The following is a 20041-nucleotide window of genomic DNA, read 5'->3' on the forward strand; positions in this document are numbered from 1 at the left end:
TTTTTTTACTGTACTGTATAGTGTACCCTTGTTATATGCTGGAATTTGGTTCCAAGATCCCCAGTGAATATCAAAATCCGTGGATGCTGAAATCTCATTAAATATAATGGCAAAGCAAAATGGTGTCCCTTATAAAAAATGGAAAATCAAGGTTTGATATTTGAAATGTATATATTTTTTAACATTTTCAAACCATGGATGCTTGAATCCATGTATAAAAAATCAGTGCATAAAAAGGGCTGAATGTACAGTGGGCTCTTCCCTTATGTGGGGGTCCTTTCTGGACCTTACCCCCCCCTCCCCCGTAAGGGAAAAGATGAGTATGCTCGAGCCCCATTAGAAGTAATGGGGCTTGTGCCCACGGTGTGGCGTGGGGTGCGCGCCACAGGCATGTGCCCATTACCTTTTTCTGGCGTGCCGAGGCTTCTTCTGGTGCAAGCTTCCAGCATATGCTGGAAGCTGCGTAAGGCGCACCCACATATAACACTGGTGCACTGTATAGACATTTCAGTCAAAATTGACCCAAGAAACCTGAGACTACTTATCCATAGAACAATGTAAATACTGTACTTTAACTCTTATTAAAAGGAACCATCCCATGTTGGGCATCACCCCCCCCCCCCGATCCTGGAGCAAGAATGCAAGGAATTCTTGAAATAATTTGCTTCCATAGTGGGAAGTAGGTATTGGCCTCAATTGAATCCACAACCTGGTGTCAATATGATTCGCAAACTGGTTTAAATGTAAGTGGGAATGGGCCCGAGGTTGACTTGTAGTCGAGTATATACAGTAATAGCATCTTTCCATCAGCATATTTACAGTTGGATAGGAAACAAAGGGGTAAAGCAGATTGGTAACTTGGAGTGGTCACCACTCCAGCCCCAATCAGTCTCTGATCGTCCCAGGACCATGACGATCAGACATAGCAGTTCCAGAGCTGGCCACTGCCATGACCTTAAATGGGCTACCAGCAAGGAATGCTTTTTCAGCACTACTTTTTGGTCCAGCTTTGGTCTGCCTTAGGTGGCCACATGCATCATCTGCACACCCCATCCCCAAAGCGACTGCCACCCTTTCCTGTCCATCTCTTTCAGGTCAAAGATGACTACTCTCTACTTAGAGCAGCCTTTCCCAGCCCCCCCCCCCCTCCAGGTTTTTGGAACTTTAGCTTCCATAATCCCACAGCACTGGACATGTTACTAGAGTTTATGAGAGTTGTAGTTAAAAACATTTGAAGAGCACCTCTTTAGGAAAGACTGTATTAGAATATCAGGATTAAAACTCTCTGAGAACAATAAATGTTTAGAAAATTAACATTCCTTGTCAAGGTGTTAAGTTGTCAAAATCTTAACAAATGCTCTGCTTTTATCATTAATAACGTTTATATACCGTAACAAAATCTGATGTGAATTCATTAGTATTGGATTTTGAAATGTAAATGAAAAACATTGCATATATGGTTCCTTGATTAATTCTAGTTTGTACAAAACTGAATCTAACCCCAACAATTTTCTGTACAAAATGTATTAATCACAGATTCATTTTTAATTTTTTTAAGATAAACAATTAACTTTCAGCCCAACAAGTGCTAAACATTACTAAAATCACAATAATAAACTAACCCTAACTAATAACCCTAACGTAGACTGAAAGAAAGTTTCAAGTACATGCAAAACTTTAATGGATGCCTAGAAATAGTTACATTTCTCTGTCTGGTCTGGCTTCTTTGCTTTAGCAAAGTGCTACTCAAAATGGTGGTCCCCAGACCAGCGTTGGTCTCTGAGCCATTGAATGGCAGTCCCTCACAAGTTTTCAAGAAAGAAAAGAAAAAAACAATTGTGTCCAATGGGCCCAATTTAGTGCCAGTCCTTGGCACAATGTAAAATAATAATTGTCAGTCCCCACATTAGTTAGCCCAGGAAGCAGTGAGAAGAAGGAAGGAGTCATTTTGTCATATAACTCACTGTTGAGAGCCTACTCTCCTGTGTTTTAGAGCAAGTTCTGTGGAAAATGTAATTCTGAAAAGATGTTCTCCCAATGCTATGGTAAGACTTTTCAAATTAAAAAAAAAATTCAAGGATAATCAAAGATAAAGGTAATAATCATATCAATACTTGAAAATGGTACATTTTCTAATAGCATTTCTACACAGCAATACACATGCACACACCTATTATGAATGCTAAAAAGATGGGTGTCATACAATTTCAATTAGTAACTGAAATGCTCTGCACTTTGAAGGCATTCCTCAAGCAAAAGGTGGCAGCTGGCTGATTACTGAAAATGCTCAAAGCCAAGTTACTTAAAGAAAGATGCAGAAGGGGTAATGTTTTAAATTCACATGTTCAGTGTTGAACACTAATGCATTTGAGAGTGAACACTTGCACAAAGTATTTAGGTAATTTATTTTTAATGTGCCTTTACAGATAATGTGTCATTAATAGTGGTAGCATTTTAGCATCTGGTAATGAATTAGAAAAGCTGAAAGTGGGAAGGGTGTATTAAACTGCCAGGACAGATTGTATGCAGGCTACAGGAGTCAAAATTCATTATCATTAAGTTTAATCAATTTCCCTGGTAATGATCTGACCATATTATGTATGGACCTGTTAGAGCTCTCCCAAAAATCCATCTTCACTAAGCTAATAATATAATGAAATCAAAGCCACAGTGCTATGAATACAAATAGTAATTTCTGAAATTATTACTATCAGAACACTGACAGCATTTGCTTATTTAATACTCTTTAATATATTTTATATAAATATTAAATAATGAATCAGAAAATGTACTCTACAGCAAATTAAGTAATGTACAAAAAGGCATTTTATTCGGTTATGAAAAATCTGAATTTTCACTATTATTATCATAGCGTTAGAATAACAGATTTACTGACATAAGCCAAGAAAGAGCAAATAACTTAATAGACAAGAATGAACTTAGCTTGCTTCAGAAAGTGTACATGTAACTTCCACATTGTATAAGACGTTCACACATTTATATGGTAAAGGTACATCCTTAGCTTGTTGTAACCTTCAAAAATGAGGTACTGTCTACAAGGAAACAAGAATTTTAATACCAATATAGCCTAATTAAGAGAACAATATGCAGAAGTTACTTGTCACTAGTTGAACTTGAAGAACTAGTAATGGAAAAGCCACAAAACTTAATACAATAATAGGGTGATGTTTCCACCACCACCACCACCAGCAATCTGCAATGCGAAGAAGAACTGAGACAGGAGTCCTGCTTCTGATTATCACATTACATATTGCTGGTGCAAGAGGGCTGCAAATACCATCTTAGTGCATACCAATTGCCAGCAGAACATATTTTGTTGCTCAATGATGCTGCTGGCTGTTAAGGTAGTTGGTGGGGGGATTTGCAATCATGGCAATAGCGCTACAATCGTAACAATGAATACCAAACAGTTACAAATGTGTAAGTCTAGTTTAGACATTCAAAGCTGCTCAAGAGGATATCAGCTAACACAGTATCTATGTGGGTAGACTGTGAATGCTATTGGAGGTAGAGCTTGTTTCATCTGATAAATATAATTAACTGGCTGTTAATAAAGATGCCCAGATCCACAGTTTATATATCCATGCCCTGGAAAATGAATGACTATAACCCATTCCTAGAAGAAATCTGTCTGTCCATCATAAAATCTTGTTGGTTGGGATATTTGACTGTAGTTTTGTGAGACCTTTAGCCTTCTCTGTCAAAGAGCTCTGGTGCCACAATAAGCTACAATTCCAGGATTTCCTAGCACTGAGCCAGGGCAGTTCAAGCACTCTAAAACCAGATTATTTCTGCAGTGTGTTTTAGACCTTATTCTATTTCCTCAGATGCATAATGGGGGAGAGCTTATTTTTCTTTAATTATTGTAGCATTAGGATAGACCAAGCCTTCCAAAGCTCATGCTACAACTTTTTTTTACACAGTGAGTCTCAAAGGTGACACAGTATATCTTTTCCAGTGCTTTATAAAGATTGGTGTTTTTTTAAAAAAAAGGAAGTGTGGAGAACAAAATCCGTCCTCAGCGTTTGTTGACTAAGGTTCAGTTCATGAGTTGCAAACAAGAATACCTCTAAATCAAGTGAACTTTAGTCTATGAAAGCGTATGCCACTAAAAATGTATTAAACTTTAAGGGGTTACTAAAGCAAGTTGATTTTGCTCTACATACAAAAAGAATTAGTCCACGGTGAATATCATTGGCTCCTAATATGGTGGATGGGCAATTCAAACACAATATAATATCATATAGAAAATTTCACTAGATGTTCTGGGGATATACTTTTGGCAGTAGTACTATGTTTTCCACAGCATCTACTTCTGTTCTACATTTTCTGCCCCAACAGTTTATAATGCTGACCTAGGGGGTTCTCCATTGTCGTAGAGCAGCTTTTCAGATGTAGAAAGGGGAGAAAGAATAATAAAAAATAACCTCTCCCCCATTATAATAATAATAATAATAATAATAATAATAATAAAATTTTATTTATATCCTGCCCCTTTGAGGTCATTATATCCAGCTGAAGAATCCTGCACAAAAGGATCTCCTATCAGAAACTCTGTATCCAAGTCAATAATTTCAGTTTTCTCATTTGTAGTCTTATGCTTGCTGTTCATCTCTGAAAAACTTTAAGAAATAAACATATCTAATTTCTCTTTCAATTACTTAATATTTCAGAATCATAAGACATAAAGCTAAGCAAATAAAATTGTTTTCATTTACTTTATTCAGTGTTTTCAGTTTAGAGTATATTAATCACCTCATTATAACACAAGCAAAAACTGACTTCTTTCTATTATTAATCATTTCACAACTATTTGTGCAAGTAGCCAAACTCTATAATCCTGACTCATTATATTATTTGCTGTAGAAAGATTCTGGAATTGCTTTAACAAGTTCATCCATATTACGGTCAGATCATTAGCCCTGAGATGGATTAGAGTTAATGATAATGAATGTAGACCTCTATAGATCACAGACTGTCTCTGAGGTTAAAAGATTATCTTCTGTATTGAGCTTGTCCAATTTATTATCAGAAGCTTATAGATAATCATTAATTATACAATATTGTAAAAGTAAGCATTGACAATAATTTAGCAAATGCAACTGGTTATTAAAAATGGTTGGATAATGTTATTCTTATATTTTAAGTTCATTGGATGTCATTCTATGGCAACAAAAGACCCCAAACAGGTTCAGGTCCTTCACATTTTGAATGAGAAACAGATAAGATCTTCAATGACAAATTCTATTCGCCTCTCAAGATGTTGTGTTTTTTTATTATTATTTGTGGTCTCCATAAGTAGAAACACCCCTTCATTAATAGGAAATATCTGGGTTATGTCCATCATGATTATGATAAAAATAGGTTTATCTTATATCACTAGTAATCATTTCTGACAAACCCTTGTTTCCAAGATGAAAACTTCCTAATTTCTAGCATCACTGGGTTTAATCCTTCTTGTCTCTATTATAAACCATCTTTGTTGCCAAAGCAGTTGTACAATCCTGTTGCTTCAGATTCATGTTGTATCTTTTTCTCATATCTTTCTCAAACAACTTAGTTATTGTTTATGCTCCACTGAGATACCTATGTTTATTTCCCTCTTCTATGTTGTTCTCAGTATTCTGCCTTGACTGTTCAAAGCAAATGGTTACTGCATGCTTTTGGAACATCCAATTAGCAAACTGTGTCTAAACAGCTATTTATTCCTCAAAAAGCGTTGAATTTGATCTCAGGTCTCTCTGTTCAACTGGATTAGAAAGTTTTCTTGCCTTTAATACATAAACCCAATAAAACAAACATTTTTTTAGGAACATTGGGATTCTGAAAGGGCATTCTCATACCTGAAGATAAAACAAAACTTACAGGGGTTTTACCATCTATTTCCATTGAAAAATGGCCTGGATTGCTGTTCAAAGGTTTCACTTCCAGAATTTCATGTGTGGGATTAACCAGAGGAATATACTGGCGAGCCCATCTATTAGAAAACACAAACAAATTGTTTGTTATTATATCATTATAAAGTACCTGATTGATTCTGGTGCTATAGAATATTTTGCTAAAATGGGTTTTGTCTATCTGAAAAACATTTTTATAATGGTCACTGCAGGCCAATGAATTTTCCCCTTATTAACATTGGCTTTCTCACATATCTTTAGGAAATATATCTGAGATTTGCTATCTGAAGCCTCATAAAATACATTAACATATCATCATTATCAACTCAAGAGTATCTTCTTATCAATGTAAATTATTGTGGATAGGTTGAGGCCATAAACAGACAAAGAAATTAATTCCCATTCCTCAAGCTACAGCTATATCAACATTTCACAGAACCATAGAACTGGAGGAGACTTCAAGGGCCATCCAGTCCAACCCCCTGCCATGCAGGAACACACAATCAAAGCACCACTACCCCCGACTGATGGCTATCCAGCCTCTGTTTAAAAACCTACAAAGAAGGAGAATACACCACTTTCTGAGGGAGAGTGTTCCACTGTCGAATAGTCCTTACTGTCAGGAAGTTCCTCCTAATACTGATGTGGAATTTCTTTTCCTGTAGTTTGCATCCATTGCTCCATGTCCTAGTCTCTGGAGCAACAGAAAACAAGCCTGCTCCATCCTCAATATGGCATTCCTTCAAATAATTAAACAGGGCTATCATATCACCTTTTAATCTTCTCTTCTCCAGGTTAAACATACGTAGTTCCCTTAGTCACTCCTCATAGGGCATGGTTTTCAAACCTCTCATCATTTTGGCCACCCTTCTCTGGACATGCTCCAGTCTTTCTGAATTGTGGTGTCCAGAACTGGAAACAATCCAGGTGAGGCTTGACCAAAGCAGAATAGAATGATACTATTACTTCCCTTGATCTAGACACTATATTTCTATTGATGCCTAGAATCACATTGTCTTTTTAGCTGCTGAATCAGACTCTCAGCCTTGGGTGACCACTTGCTTCATTCTGTTAGAAATAAGATTTTGGGGGGATAGTATGTGGATATTTTTTCTTTCTCTGCAGGAGAGAAGGCTTTGTAATGCTACCTGTCGACCACAGCAGCCACATCTTAAAATAAAGATCACACAGGGATTAAAGAGTATTTGTGAGTGTGGTATGAGTTTCATCATGGTTTTAATGTTTCCTTAAGGATGTCCTTCAGGTTGCATCAGATACTGTGGGGACTCTAGGATTTGAACTTTATTTCCAAGGTCACTGGTGTCCTGTGACTTGGGCAGAGGCCTGGGTTTGAACTGGAATTATAGTCAACTTTCTCTTTTTGGATTTTTTTTCTTAATATGGTAGCATTCCCAGTTTGGGCAGAGAAATTGGCAAACTCCTCTGTGCACTTCTAATATGACAATATGGCATAGTACAGACAATTCTTTAGTTTTTTGTGGGTTTTTCAGGCCATGTTCTAGAAGAGTTTATTCCTGACGTTTCGCCAACATCTGTGGCTGGCATCTTCAGAGAATGCTGGCATGGAAGAGAGTTGGGTATATAGTTACCAATTCCTTGTCTTTTTGGTCTAGGTGGTTTACACATTTGTTTAGGGCTTTTACCATGCAGTGTTTATAGTATAACATTTTGTTTCTGGCATTCTATGGGGGAAAATGAACAATGGCATCACCAACACTCTTTTATGTATACAGATAGAGCACTTCAGGCAGCTTGCCATGGAGGCAGTACCTTTGGATTCTTCCAGACACAATGCCACCAGACCTCTAGACATTTGAAGGGGTGAAATAGGAAAACCATTAGTCTGTCACTTATCCCAGGAATAAGAAAAGTTATCCTAGGGCAGTGAGGGAACTTGCCTATTTCAGACAGCAACTTTGGGGTGACTGGTAGTACACATTTTACAATTAGGTGTAAATTGTTCACTTTTCTCAGAGAAAAGAGGTTGTCACCGCAATCCATTAGAGGTATATTGTCAGCCCTAGCCTTTTATACTAAGGCTCTGGGGTTTTCAGATAGCACCAGTGATTTTAAGCTTCATAAAATGCTGGAGGGGTGATCCAGGGAGAGGTGGACAGTAGTCAAAGCATGTGAACCTCCCTGCAGCAGTATTGAATGGAGTGAGTGGCCTTTGGGCCTGTAGCAGTCTCACATTATGAGATTTTGTTGTTTCATGCTGCTTCCCTTACAGCTTCGTTCAGAACTCTGCGAATTAGTGTGTTGGACATAGTATCTGGGGGGACACTTCTGATGAGGTGCTTGAGTTGAGGGTAGTTCAGCTGTTTAAATGGTAGAAGGTCCTTAATATTCATTTCTTGAAGACAGACTATAGGAGAACTGGCACAGCTCTATGATTGGGCCCATGAATTATGCCCCATATTTGCACTGCAGGAACTTTTGTGGGTTAGAGGCTCTCAGACTGGTCCTTTATTCCATCATGCAGGTAATTCTCCTGTTACAAAATATCAACACATTGTCTGGTTTGGGCATGAGTGGGGTTTTGGCCATTCACCTTCAGGATAATGACCTTTATTTCCTGAAGGCGAAAACTGATTCTCCAAGCAGTCCATGACTTTCCAATTATTCAAGCCTGATGGCCTTGGGTGCATTTACGGTGGTTAGCCATTCTACCCCACTACGTCTGACAGGGTGAGGGTGATTCACATTGCCTGGATAGGTCCTGCAGATTTGCCATAAGATGTTAAGAATGTACTGATGAAAGAGTTGGAATATCGTCAAATAATATTTCAGAGGCCAGAGCTTTACAGAGCTGACGGAGGGCAATATTTCATTTTGGGGTGATTTGCAACAAGGTGGGAGAGCATCATTGGCTGGTCTAGTGCGGGAAGAGAACTACACAATGTCATGGCCAGTCATGAGGAGGACTCAGAGGATGACGAAAAGGAACCTGAGAGAGTGCCAGACCCCAGCCCTGCCCTGCCAGGTCCTAGTTCTGCCCTGGCAGATCCCAACTCTTCCCTGCCAGGTCCTGGTGCTGTTGAGTCTCCTTCAGTGGACGTTGTGGATCAGCAGCCTAGCCTTGTTTCAGCAGAGGTGCCAGGCCTAGGAGATATAGAGCAACAGCTGAGCATTGAACTTCCCAACTTCAGCTAAAGGAGGGCAGAAAGGGAGGGCCTGCGAAGGCGGCTCTGTGATTTAAAGCAGCTGCAGATGCGGAGTTCCCTTGTCAGAGATTATTGTGCTTTCCATTTAGGAATTGCTGCTTGCTTTGACTTTCCTAGACCTCGTCCCTGGATTCTCGTCTCCTTAAACCTTTGACTGCTATTAACCTGCAACCTTGGAATGGATTCATCAACCAACCCTCTGGTATCCTCGACCTTGGACTGAACTGGTATTTGTGACTCCTGGAATCCTGAATCTGGAGTGGCTTGTGGCTCACTCTATTCACAGACAGAGGACAAGTCTGTTGTTCATAAACTGCCTGTTGGCTGCCCAGCCTTGTTTCCTTTGCTGAGCTGCTCTTATCAGTCATGCACGTGTGTGTGCTGGCAGCATTCCCAGACAGACAGACATAGAGGAAATAAAGATTAGTTGAACACCTATTGCACGTTTTTGTGAAGGTATGGTCTCTGGAACTGTCTCTTTAGGTCATGGGACCAGCAGGGTAGGCAAGGAGACTACCCTTTGTACTGGCCCAGGGGCTGTGACCTCACTTTAAAGATTAAATTTTATTAATTTATTTATTCTATTTACATGGCACACTTCTGGTGTGGGCCCAAGGCAGCTAGACAATAGATAATTTTAACGATGCATCCATTGCAGAACTGTTAAAACAGAAATATCGACAAGAGAAAGGGTTAAACACATTTTTAAAAATACATCTTAAGAGTCCATAAAAGCAGTAAAGTCCACTATCAGTAAAAGTGGACAAAAATTAATGACAGCCAAAGCATAAATGATGATACCTTTCTCTTCAATGCAAGTTGCTGCCAAAAGGAACTTGTAATTAACTAACTCTTCCAATGGTATGTGATTTACTGCCAGAGAACTGTAATTTCTCTTGATCATCTTGTAACCTTGAGCACTCACAAAAGATGACTGTTTAACACCTTTCTTTTAAAAGAAGACTCTCCCACTGCCATCTACTCCCATCTTTTTCTCTATATGTATCAATTCTACATTGGGCAGCTATAGCATTTATGATGGAAGCGTAATGGTTATTCTTTCAGCTTTTGTATAACACAGGTACTTTGCTTCACTTTAAAAAAAAACAAGAATAAAAAATCTCTCAGGATGTTATGAAACTAGAGGTATATTATTTGAACTGCTAGTGTAGAATCTGTAGTTTTTTAAAAAAAATGCTTTTGAACATTTGAAATTATATGGCAAAAATGTAATCTTCAGGAGAGGCGGGGTGTATGGATTCCAAAGAAAAGATCACCAAGTCTTGCAACGCTAGGTTTATTGGGATTGTGCTATAATTTCATAATGATTTCAATGAATAAAAATGTGTCTGTCGAATCATATGCTGATTATAACGCCAGGGAGCACAAAGGTGGCTGTAAGATGGAACATGATAAGGAAAAAACGATTGCAGGACAGCACAGTGCTGTACCTAACTGCAGCCTCTTTGGCTTCACTAGGGTCACATTCTGAAAAACAATATGTTTGCATTATCCACAGATGAGAAAAGGAAAGAATGAGTTTTCTGCAGACTCCTCATTTCTACCAGTGAATCATGAGAAAGGTCCAGGTAAACTGACTGAAAGTATATTTCTCACATGATTTCTGCTTCCCTGTTTTGCTGCTATCCATGAAATGTTGTAAGTTGCAACATAGTGGTAATCTTCATCACATAAGTCTGATCTGATAGAGCAGAGTGGGGTTTTTTTAACAGCACTTTTGAAGCACCAGTTGACTCTTTGTCCTCATGAAAAAGATAATGAAAAATACCCAATGTTTTTCTCTCAATATATATCGTTTCACTTGCTTTCTTGCATATGCTATATTCACAACACAGCTACCAAGAATTCATTTAGGTAGAATGTCCAAAGAGATGTCAAATAAGTCTTTCTGAAACTGAGATACTGACCAGCACTTGAAGAAATTGAGATACTGAGCAGCACCTCCTGAATTAGAATTTCAAAAATATATTTTAACCACAGATTCAGAGGGTGCATTCACACAGTTATATTTGGTACCAAATGATCCCCTTTTAAAAATTTGTTCCACATTCATTTTGAACATTTGTAGCAATTCACCTTACTTATTGGAAAAGTTCCCTTAATTTCCACAACATACAGACTCTAATCTTTTAACTGTTCTTTGAACTATTTCTGAATTGTTTCAGTTACATCAAAGTGAGAATAGTTAGAGTACAAATAATTTTATGTGCTGAGCCAGTGGTGCATCATCCTTGATATTACCCCCTCCATTTTTATGGCATCCAAGCTGTACAATCTTTTACAAGTCTGAAGCAATCCTTATTTTAGAATAATTTCCCCTCCATTTTACTTTTACATTATCATTTTTCAATGATTCCTAGACTTCTTTATACAGTACAGTACAATATGGATTTTCTCAGAGATGCATACCACAGATTTCAATGGAACAAATTGTTAAGTAAATGAATATAGGATTGCAATTTCAGTCTTAATCTTGGTGGGGATGGGGCTTAGATATGGAAGTTCAACCTCCAGTGGTTACTGCAAAAATAATTTCTGCTTTGGTACAGGAAAATAAATGTCTTTCCTTTCTTCCATCTCATTTTTGAACACTTCTTAAGGCACAATCCAATACATATCTACTCTGAAGTAAACCCCACTGACTTCAGAAAGAATTACTCCATTCTGCATTTAGAAGATACGCCTTGTATGTTATCCAGAAAGAAAGAGGTAGAGTGAAAGTGTACTGATAATATAATTACAGTACTGCTTAAACACCTTGTATGAACTAAAAAGCAAAGAAAAATCTTATATTTACTTTCCAAGTTCACATTCTACTTCAGGCATTGTTGTTGGCTGAGGCTTCTGTGCTTTCAATTTCAGTGCATACCAAAATTCTCCAAACGTCTCTGACAAGAATATGACACTAAAATTGGAGATATAAAAGAACTTTATGGTTAAGTGGTTAAGATTATTTTGTTATACATGTTGATTCCACTGTATTATACTAAAAAAAGTGTTCAAGAAATGTAGAAGACAAAGGTGGTCAACAAACTTCTACATACTCTCCTCCAGATGCACTTCCAGATGCAAGTCAAACGCTTGGGGCCAGGATCAGGCCTGCCAGACCAGACAGAAATTTGATAGTTCCAGCATATTCTCAGGGTAAACAGCCTTTACTCCAGGTCAATTTGACTCCAGGAAACTCTGCAGCAACCACCAGCTGTATGTGCCTCCCTTCCACACTGCAATGCTGTCACTGGTAATGAAAAGCCCCCCCCCCCCCCAATTGTGTCTGTTGAGGACACAATGTGCTTGGCCATATAACTGCAGCCAGGCATCCCATTTCTGCATCAGATGCAGGAAAGGGGGGGGGGGGCTCCTCAGTACCAGCGACAGCACAGAAAGGTAAGGAGCGCATGGCAATAGCATGCCCTGGGTCAGACTTTGTCCTGACACTGATTCTGGTCTTCATTCATGGCTCTGAGCCTTAGTCTTGGCAGCATACTCATCAAAGTATCCAAAAGTAAAAAATCACTGGCTGTTTTTCCTAAAAGTTATGAATTTTTAAAGTAAAAATTACTAAAAATACTACCATGCTTATGTTATTTTTCAAATTTTGTATGATTATTATTATTATTATTTAGAGGCCAGGTGTTTAGGGAGCACTCAGCTATTCTTTCGCCACTGGACTGCTCATTCTTAGAATCACAGAGTTGGAAGAAACCACAAGGGCCATCCAGTCCAACCTCCTGCAGGAAATCTCAATCAAAGCATCCCTGACTGATGGCCATCCAGACTCTTTTTAAAGACCTCTAAAGAAGGAGACTCCACTACACTCCGAGGGAGTGTGTTCCACTGTCAAACAGCCCTTACTGTCAGGAAGTTCCTCCTAATGTTGAGGTGGAATCTCTTTTCCTGGAGCTTGCATCCACTGTTCCACGTCCTGGTCTCTGGAGCAGCAGAAAACAAGCTTGCTCCCTCCTCAATATGACATCCCCTCAAATATTTAAACAGGGCTATCATATCACCTCTTAACCTTCTCTTCTCCATGCTAAACATCCCCAGCTCCCTAAGTCGTTCCTGATAGGGCATGGTTTCCAGGCCCTTCACCATTTTAGTCGCCCTCCTTTGGACACGCTCCAGTTTTTCAATGTCCTTTTTAAATTGGGATGCTCAGAACTAGACATAATATTCCAGGTGGCGCCTGACCAGAGGAGAATAGAGTGGCACTATTACTTCCCTTGATCTAGACACAATACTTCTATTGATGCAACCTAAAATTGCATTGGGCTTCTTAGCTGCCGCATTGCACTGTTGACTTATGTTCAACTCGTGGTCTACTTGGACTACCAGATCCCTTTCACACGTAGTCTCGTTCAGCCAGGTATCACCCATCCTATATCTGTGCATTTCATTTTTCCACCCTAAGTGCAGTACCTTACATTTCTCCCTGTTGAAATTCATTTTGTTAGCTTTGGCCCAGCTTTCTAATCTATTACGGGCATTTTGAATTTTGATCCTGTCCTCTGGGGTATTAGCTATTCCTCCTAATTTAGTGCCATCTGCAAATTTGATAAGTATGCCCCCTGTTCTTTCATCTAAGGCCCAGTCCAGATGGGCCATAAAGGACGCCCTTGTCACGTGCGAGGGGCAGCACTTCTAGACTCCCTCGCCCCTTGCACGAGACGAGGGTGTCAAAATGGTGGCGTCCTGTACAGACGCATAGCATCTGCATGTTATGGCACCATTACATCACGAGTGCGCGAGTGGTGCACTGCGATGTCATAATGGTGTCGCAAAAAGAACCCGCTTTCTGTGGGGGGTTTTGGGTCCCCAGGGAAACCCTGTGGTCTGGAGGCTGTGGCTTCCCCGCGGACTAAAGCCAGGCGCCGGCAGGCTGCCCTTTTTGGCAGTCTGTACCCTGCCTCAGTTATTTATAAAGACGTTGAATAGCACTGAGCCCAGGACAGAACCCTGTGGCACCCCACTCTGCAAGATGAAGAGGAGCCTTTGCTGAGCACCCTTTGGGTTCAGCCAGTCAACCAATTACAAATCGATTTAACAGTTGCATTGTCTAACCAGGGACGTAGCTAAGGGGGGGAGTTTCTGGGGTCCGGACCCCCCCTTAGCAGGAGGAGAGAAAAGGGCGCTCAGCCCCAAACAAATGCCAGGGAGTGCGCTACTTGCTCTCCTCTAGGCTTCAGGAGGAGCAGAAGTGGCTCCCTGGCGTTTGTTTGGGGCTGCGTCCAACAAGCGCCCTTTTCTCTCCTTCTGGCCCTGGCAAAGCCAGGAGGAGTGCCCTTTTGCAGGGCCTGAGGAGGAGGTGCCTGAGGAGGAAACCCTGGAGGAGAGGGAGGGAGGGAGGAGAGGCTGCATCAGGCTGCATCCACACTAAAGAAATAACCAGGTTGGGCAGCACTTTAACTCTTTTCTAGCTCATGGTTATGGAATTCTGGGAGTTAGAGTATGTTCTGGGGTCCAGATATCAAAGTTGGCTCTTTTCTGGCTCCTGGCTATGGAATTCTGGGAGTTAGAGTATGTTCTGGGGTCCAGATATCAAGGCTTGGCTCTTTTCTGGCTCCTGGCTATGGAATTCTGGGAGTTAGAGTATGTTTTGGGGTCCAGATATTGAGGCTTGGCTCTTTTCTTGCCTCCTTTTATAGGACACATCCTACATTTCAGACTTCTGCCCAGAAGGAATTTCAAAAGTCCTCATTTTTTGTAAGGTGAGCAGATATCCTCCTTTTCTAAGATGTGTCCTATGTTTCAACCTTCTGGCCTGGATGAATGTAAAAATGTCTTCCATTTTTGGTAGGAAGACACACGTCCTCCTTTATCCAGGATACGACACACATTTCAGACCTGCCTAGGAGCAATGTCAAAACATCCTCCATTTTATCAGGGTGACCAGACATCCTCCTTTATCCAGGACACATCCTACATTTCTGCCCAGGAGGAATTTCAAAACATCCTGGTTTGTTCAGAAGTGTGCCTTTGCCAGCCTTTCCTTGAGACTGAGAGACTGTGACTTACTTGCCTAGTGGGTTTTCTTGGTTTGTTCAGAATGTGCCTTTGCCAGCCTTTCCTTGAGGCTGAGAGTGTGTGACTTACTTGTCTAGTGGGTTTGTTCATAGAGTCTGCCTTTGGTGACTTGGGTGTGTGCGAGTGTGCGCCTTCAAGAGGTTTTCTTGGGAGGTTTGTTCAGAGAGGGTTTGACTTCGCCATCCTCTGAGGCTGAGAGAGTGTGACTTGCCCAATGGTTTTCTTGGAAGATTTGTTCAGAGGAGATTTGCCTTCACCTTCCCTTAAGGCTGAGAGTGTGTGACAAACGCTGTGATGTCCCTTGTGCGCCGCACCATTTGGACATGATGCATGAGCCACGTCATTGACATGTAAGATATTTAGCCTTCTCTGTTGGAGAGAATCAGATTTCATCGAATCCTGGTCTCCAGCGTCATAGAATCGTAGAGTTGGAAGAGACTGCAAGGGCCACCCAGTCCAACCCCTTTATTCCGCCATGCAGGAACTCTCAATCAAAACATCCCCATTGACAGATGGCCATCCAGCCTCTGCTTAAAGACAGCCCCCCAAAAAGGAGACTCCGCTGCACTCCAAGGAAGGAGTGTGTTCCACTGTTGAACAGCCCTTACTCTCAGGAAGTTCCTCCTAGTCTAACACACAAAGCTATAGCCCAACCTCCTATCCAGGAAAAATGTCAAAATGTTCTCCATTTTGAGCAGGACTAAGAAACATGAATTTATAGTTTTTTATTAATGTTTTTGGCTTTTAGTTGGGTGTGTTCTCCATTTTTGAACGTCCTACAATTTGTCCTACATTTTATCGTGCATCATGTCCTACATTTTTCTTACATTTTGTGTCTGGGGGGGGCTCTTAGCCTCTCAAAATGGTGGCACTTAGTCTGGACCTTCCCCTTCCCAAAATCCTGGCTACATCCCTGGTCTAACCCACATTTACTATCTTGTTTGCAAGAATGCCACGGGGAACCTTGTCAGAGGCCTTACTGAAATCAAGATAATGAAGGGGAGAGAGAGGCAGGCGAGCTCCAACTGCCTTCCTCGAAGAGGACCAGCCCTCCCTTCAGCCACCATCTTGAAGGGGAGAGAGGCAGGCGAGCTCCACCAGGCCTGCCTGGAAGAAGCAGAGCCCTCCCTTCGGTGCATCTGCCTTGGTCCAGGCCTCAGAGGGAGAGAAGAATGCTGGACCTGATCCCCTCCCCCTCACCATTCCATTCTCCTTTTGTGTTGTGTCTTTTAGATTGTAAGCCTGCGGGCAGGGAACTGTCTGGTTAAAAATAATAATAAATGTAAGCCGCCCTGATAGCCATTAGGGCTGAAGGGCGGGATATAAATACCTAAATTAAAAAAAAAAGATATACAGCTGCGCATGCGTTACAGCTTTCTTCTATGGGGATACAGTTACTTGTGTACTTACTTTGTGATTAATTCCACAACTATTTGTGCAGCCAATTAGATGTGAAAATAATATGCAATAAACTGTGCAATGAGTTGCACACCTGAAATCTGTTGAAATCCCCCCTTGCACGTTGTCCAGAAGAAAACACAATTTTGAGCCACTGAATCTTCACTAGGCTAGGCCTGGTTAGTAGTTTCTTGCCATTATGTTCTTTCTGGAAGAGAGGATGCAGCCTTGCAGGGGCATTCTGAGAAGTAATAAAAGCCAGAATGTGGACTGCTGGAGCCCCAAACCTACCCCTAACATGCCCTTCCAGCCTTCCTCCACATTCCCACCACTAGTCCTCAAACCTCCTGGTGTCCTCTGCCCCCTGCTTTGCATGGCAACCCCCTGAACCTGCACTCACCTTGTCATACTCCCCCTCCTCAGGCACACCACATGACAAAGTGGAAGGAAAAAGCTGGTCTTCCCTTTGCCATGATGTTCTGTTACCGGTAGTTATGCTGTTTAAATGAGTTTTAAATAAATATCTGGCCAAGTATGGCAGAATTCAGTGGTCTGTCTTTACTAGTTCAGTTTTGAAATTACATTGCAACACTGAAACCAAAAGGGCTACAGTCTTGTTCATTAAGCTATAGCTTATTTTAGTTTCCATAAATCGTGAAACAAAAGATTTGCATCTTTTATAGTAACTAACAAAAAGAAATAAAGTAAATATCAATTTGAGGTTCCTGTTTGAAAAAGTGATGTTAACATTAACACTGAATACCATGAAAACAACAACAACAAAAAAACTGAGTCTAAAAGTACCTAAAATCATTCAGTCATAAATCATATATTCAACCAAATGTCAGCTTTATGAAAATGATGTTTCATGGTTTTAAAAAAGTAAGAAAGTAAACTATTTACATTTAATGTGTGTTTTATCAGCAAGGCTGATTGATTTGTATTTTAATGGATACAATTCCTTGTATTTTATTGTATCTTACTTTATTTAAACTAATAAATTGGATTTGCATCCTAACCATAGAAGAAAAGCAGATTATTAATCTAAAATAAATAAAGGAGAGCCTTTGTTCTGTAGCAATAGTTCTGTAGCTTTGTTCTGTAGCTAATATTAACGTGAAAAAGAGTTGGTTAGATCTAAAAGGGATGGGAAGAATATACCACAATACTTGAAAAATGGTTGAAAACATGTTTCTTAAGCAGTGGAAATCTTAATCAGAAGAATCTAGAACTCACAACAATCTTCAATGTTCAGGACTTATTCTGCACACATTTGCCATTATTTTTTGTGCAGAAAACAGCATTTCTGCACAGGGAATGGCTTCTTGCTCCCCCCCCCCCCCCCCCCATCTGCCAGTTTTGTGCAGAATAAATTCCAAACGGCAAACAGTCTTTCAAAAGTGTGCAGGTTCAGAAGACTTTCTCATAGTGGGAAGAAAATTGGTATTATTATTCATCGTGTCCTTTGGGAACAAAATCAGTGATGAATTACATCCCTAAAATCTGCTGAATCTATTCACACTCACAGCTGCAACAGCTGATCTTACCTTCCATTTGAGCTGCCAGTAACAGCTGGAGAATACTTTACTTCATAGTGAAATGTTTCTTTTGGTTGAAGAACAAGCTTTTTCTCTCCACTAAGTACAGCAGCATCTATGAGTATTACATCTAGTGGCAGAACATCAACTGTGGGATTAGTTATAGGAATACCGATGACAATAGTATCCTAGAAGAGAGAAAGGCAAAGCATTTGTCCTTTTTCTTTACCAAAGATATCAAAGAATGAATATTGATTTGAAGTACTTTTTGGTATGTATGTAGAGAGATCTTGTAGCACCTTTGACACAAGGGAGTTTGCTGCACTGGGCTCCAGGGACGGCCTCAGAACAGAACAAGTGGGGGATGGATTTTACTGCACACAAGGAAGTCCCTCACTCGTTCTGTTCCCCTCTCTTCCGTGCCCATTCTGTTCCAGAAGGGAACGGTTTTTGAGAACTATTCTGAACAGTTCTCAAAAACTGCCCCCTCTGGAATGGAATGGGCACGGAAGAGAGGGGAACAGAATGGAATGAGGACTTTTGTGTGCAGTAAAATCCGTCCCCCACTCGTTCCGCACTTGTTCCTGCCCCTTCCGTTCCATTAAGGGGTCGGACCAAAGAGGACCTGTGTGGTAAACTCCCAAATGAAAGAAAGAAGTTGGCAGCATTTCCTAGACTAAAGTCTACTTCCTCAGATGCATTTGGTGGAGAAGAATCCAGGGACAGATATATATATATATATATATATATATATGTGTGTGTGTGTGTGTGTGTGTGTGTGTGTGTGGTGTGTGTGTGTGTGTGTGTGTGTGATTGGTATGTGAGAATACCAATTCAAATTCAAAATCCTTTGTGTATGGAACTGAAGTGCCAAGTCCAGTTTTAAATATGGTTGTTTTCAACAAAGGTATTGGGAACTAGCCTTTGTGTGTGGAAATGAAATGGCAAGACCAATTTAGCACTGGAAACTAGTCTGTAGGTGAAGAGCCCCCATGAGGATGGGGTAAGATAGTTGAAATGTGTGTAGTGTGCCCGGAAGCCATTGTGGTATGTAATTTTTTTGGTATGTACCTTGTGGACCATACCAAGTGATTCCAAAATCAATTCAAGATCACGGTTTTTCCCTTTTAAAAAAAACCCTAAATGATAGGTTATTAGGAAATGCTAACTTCCCCTGTACATGCCTAGATATAATTTACCATTTTCACAGTGGTTCTCAACCTTTGGGCCTCCAGATGTTTTGGACTTCAGTTCCCAGAAGTCCCAGTCAGTATGCTCCTTGTTCAGGAATTCTGGGAGTTGAAGTATTAAAAAAATCTAGAGGACCAAAGGTTGAGAACCACTGCTTTAGAGACCCTGTTAAATTTCCCATCATCTAAGTTGGTGTGGACATGAGGAGAAGATTTTGTGCTGCAGCAGCACTCTGTTTATGGAATTACCAATCTGAGAACCTCAGTTTGGCCCCATCTTTACCTAGCTGTACAAAGGGTGCAAAAACCATTTTTATTTAGGTTAGCTTTCAATGAGTTTGAAATAGTTTTGCTCCATAGTCTGGATAATTTAAAGATAAATTTATATATTTATAATCTGATAGTTTGATAAGAGGTTGGCTTTTGTTCAAGATCACTTTTGGGGCCCTTCTGGACAGAAAGACAATTGATAAACATTTTGATTAGTAATAAACAAGCAATCATCCTTGTGATGGTGACTTGCCAAAGCTACCCAGTGATTGAAAAGGGTTGAAATTGGGTTTCCCAAATTATGTGATGGCAGATCACACAATTGCTGAACTTATACAAGAGGTACATGGAGGGGGAAAATCCAAGTAGGTTAGTTACACTGAAATAATGATCATCAAGTCAGAATTTATAAACTTATCTGCTTTAAGAATTTATGTCCTGCTATTTGTCTCAAGGCATCTAACAGATCGCATGTTAACAAAAACAGCAAAGATTAC

The 20041-nt window shown here is 40.2% G+C and overlaps 1 protein-coding gene across 1 annotated transcript in view; it reads right to left on the minus strand.

Annotated features, from left to right (window-relative positions):
* CFAP47 (cilia and flagella associated protein 47) overlaps window positions 1-20041 on the minus strand; it is a 343409-nt gene that overhangs the window by 97100 nt on the left and 226268 nt on the right. Inside the window, exons 52-54 of the mRNA XM_089508424.1 lie at window positions 18094-18272; window positions 11922-12029; window positions 5887-5998 (exon numbers count right to left, since the gene is read on the minus strand). Of these exons, the coding sequence (XP_089364550.1) occupies window positions 5887-5998; window positions 11922-12029; window positions 18094-18272 (399 nt within the window). The remainder of the gene's footprint in view (window positions 1-5886; window positions 5999-11921; window positions 12030-18093; window positions 18273-20041) is intronic.

This window comes from Sceloporus occidentalis, unplaced genomic scaffold, assembly GCF_023333645.1.
Source record: "Sceloporus occidentalis isolate IW3139 unplaced genomic scaffold, rSceOcc1.0.p SCAF_2, whole genome shotgun sequence".
NCBI lineage: Eukaryota > Metazoa > Chordata > Lepidosauria > Squamata > Phrynosomatidae > Sceloporus > Sceloporus occidentalis.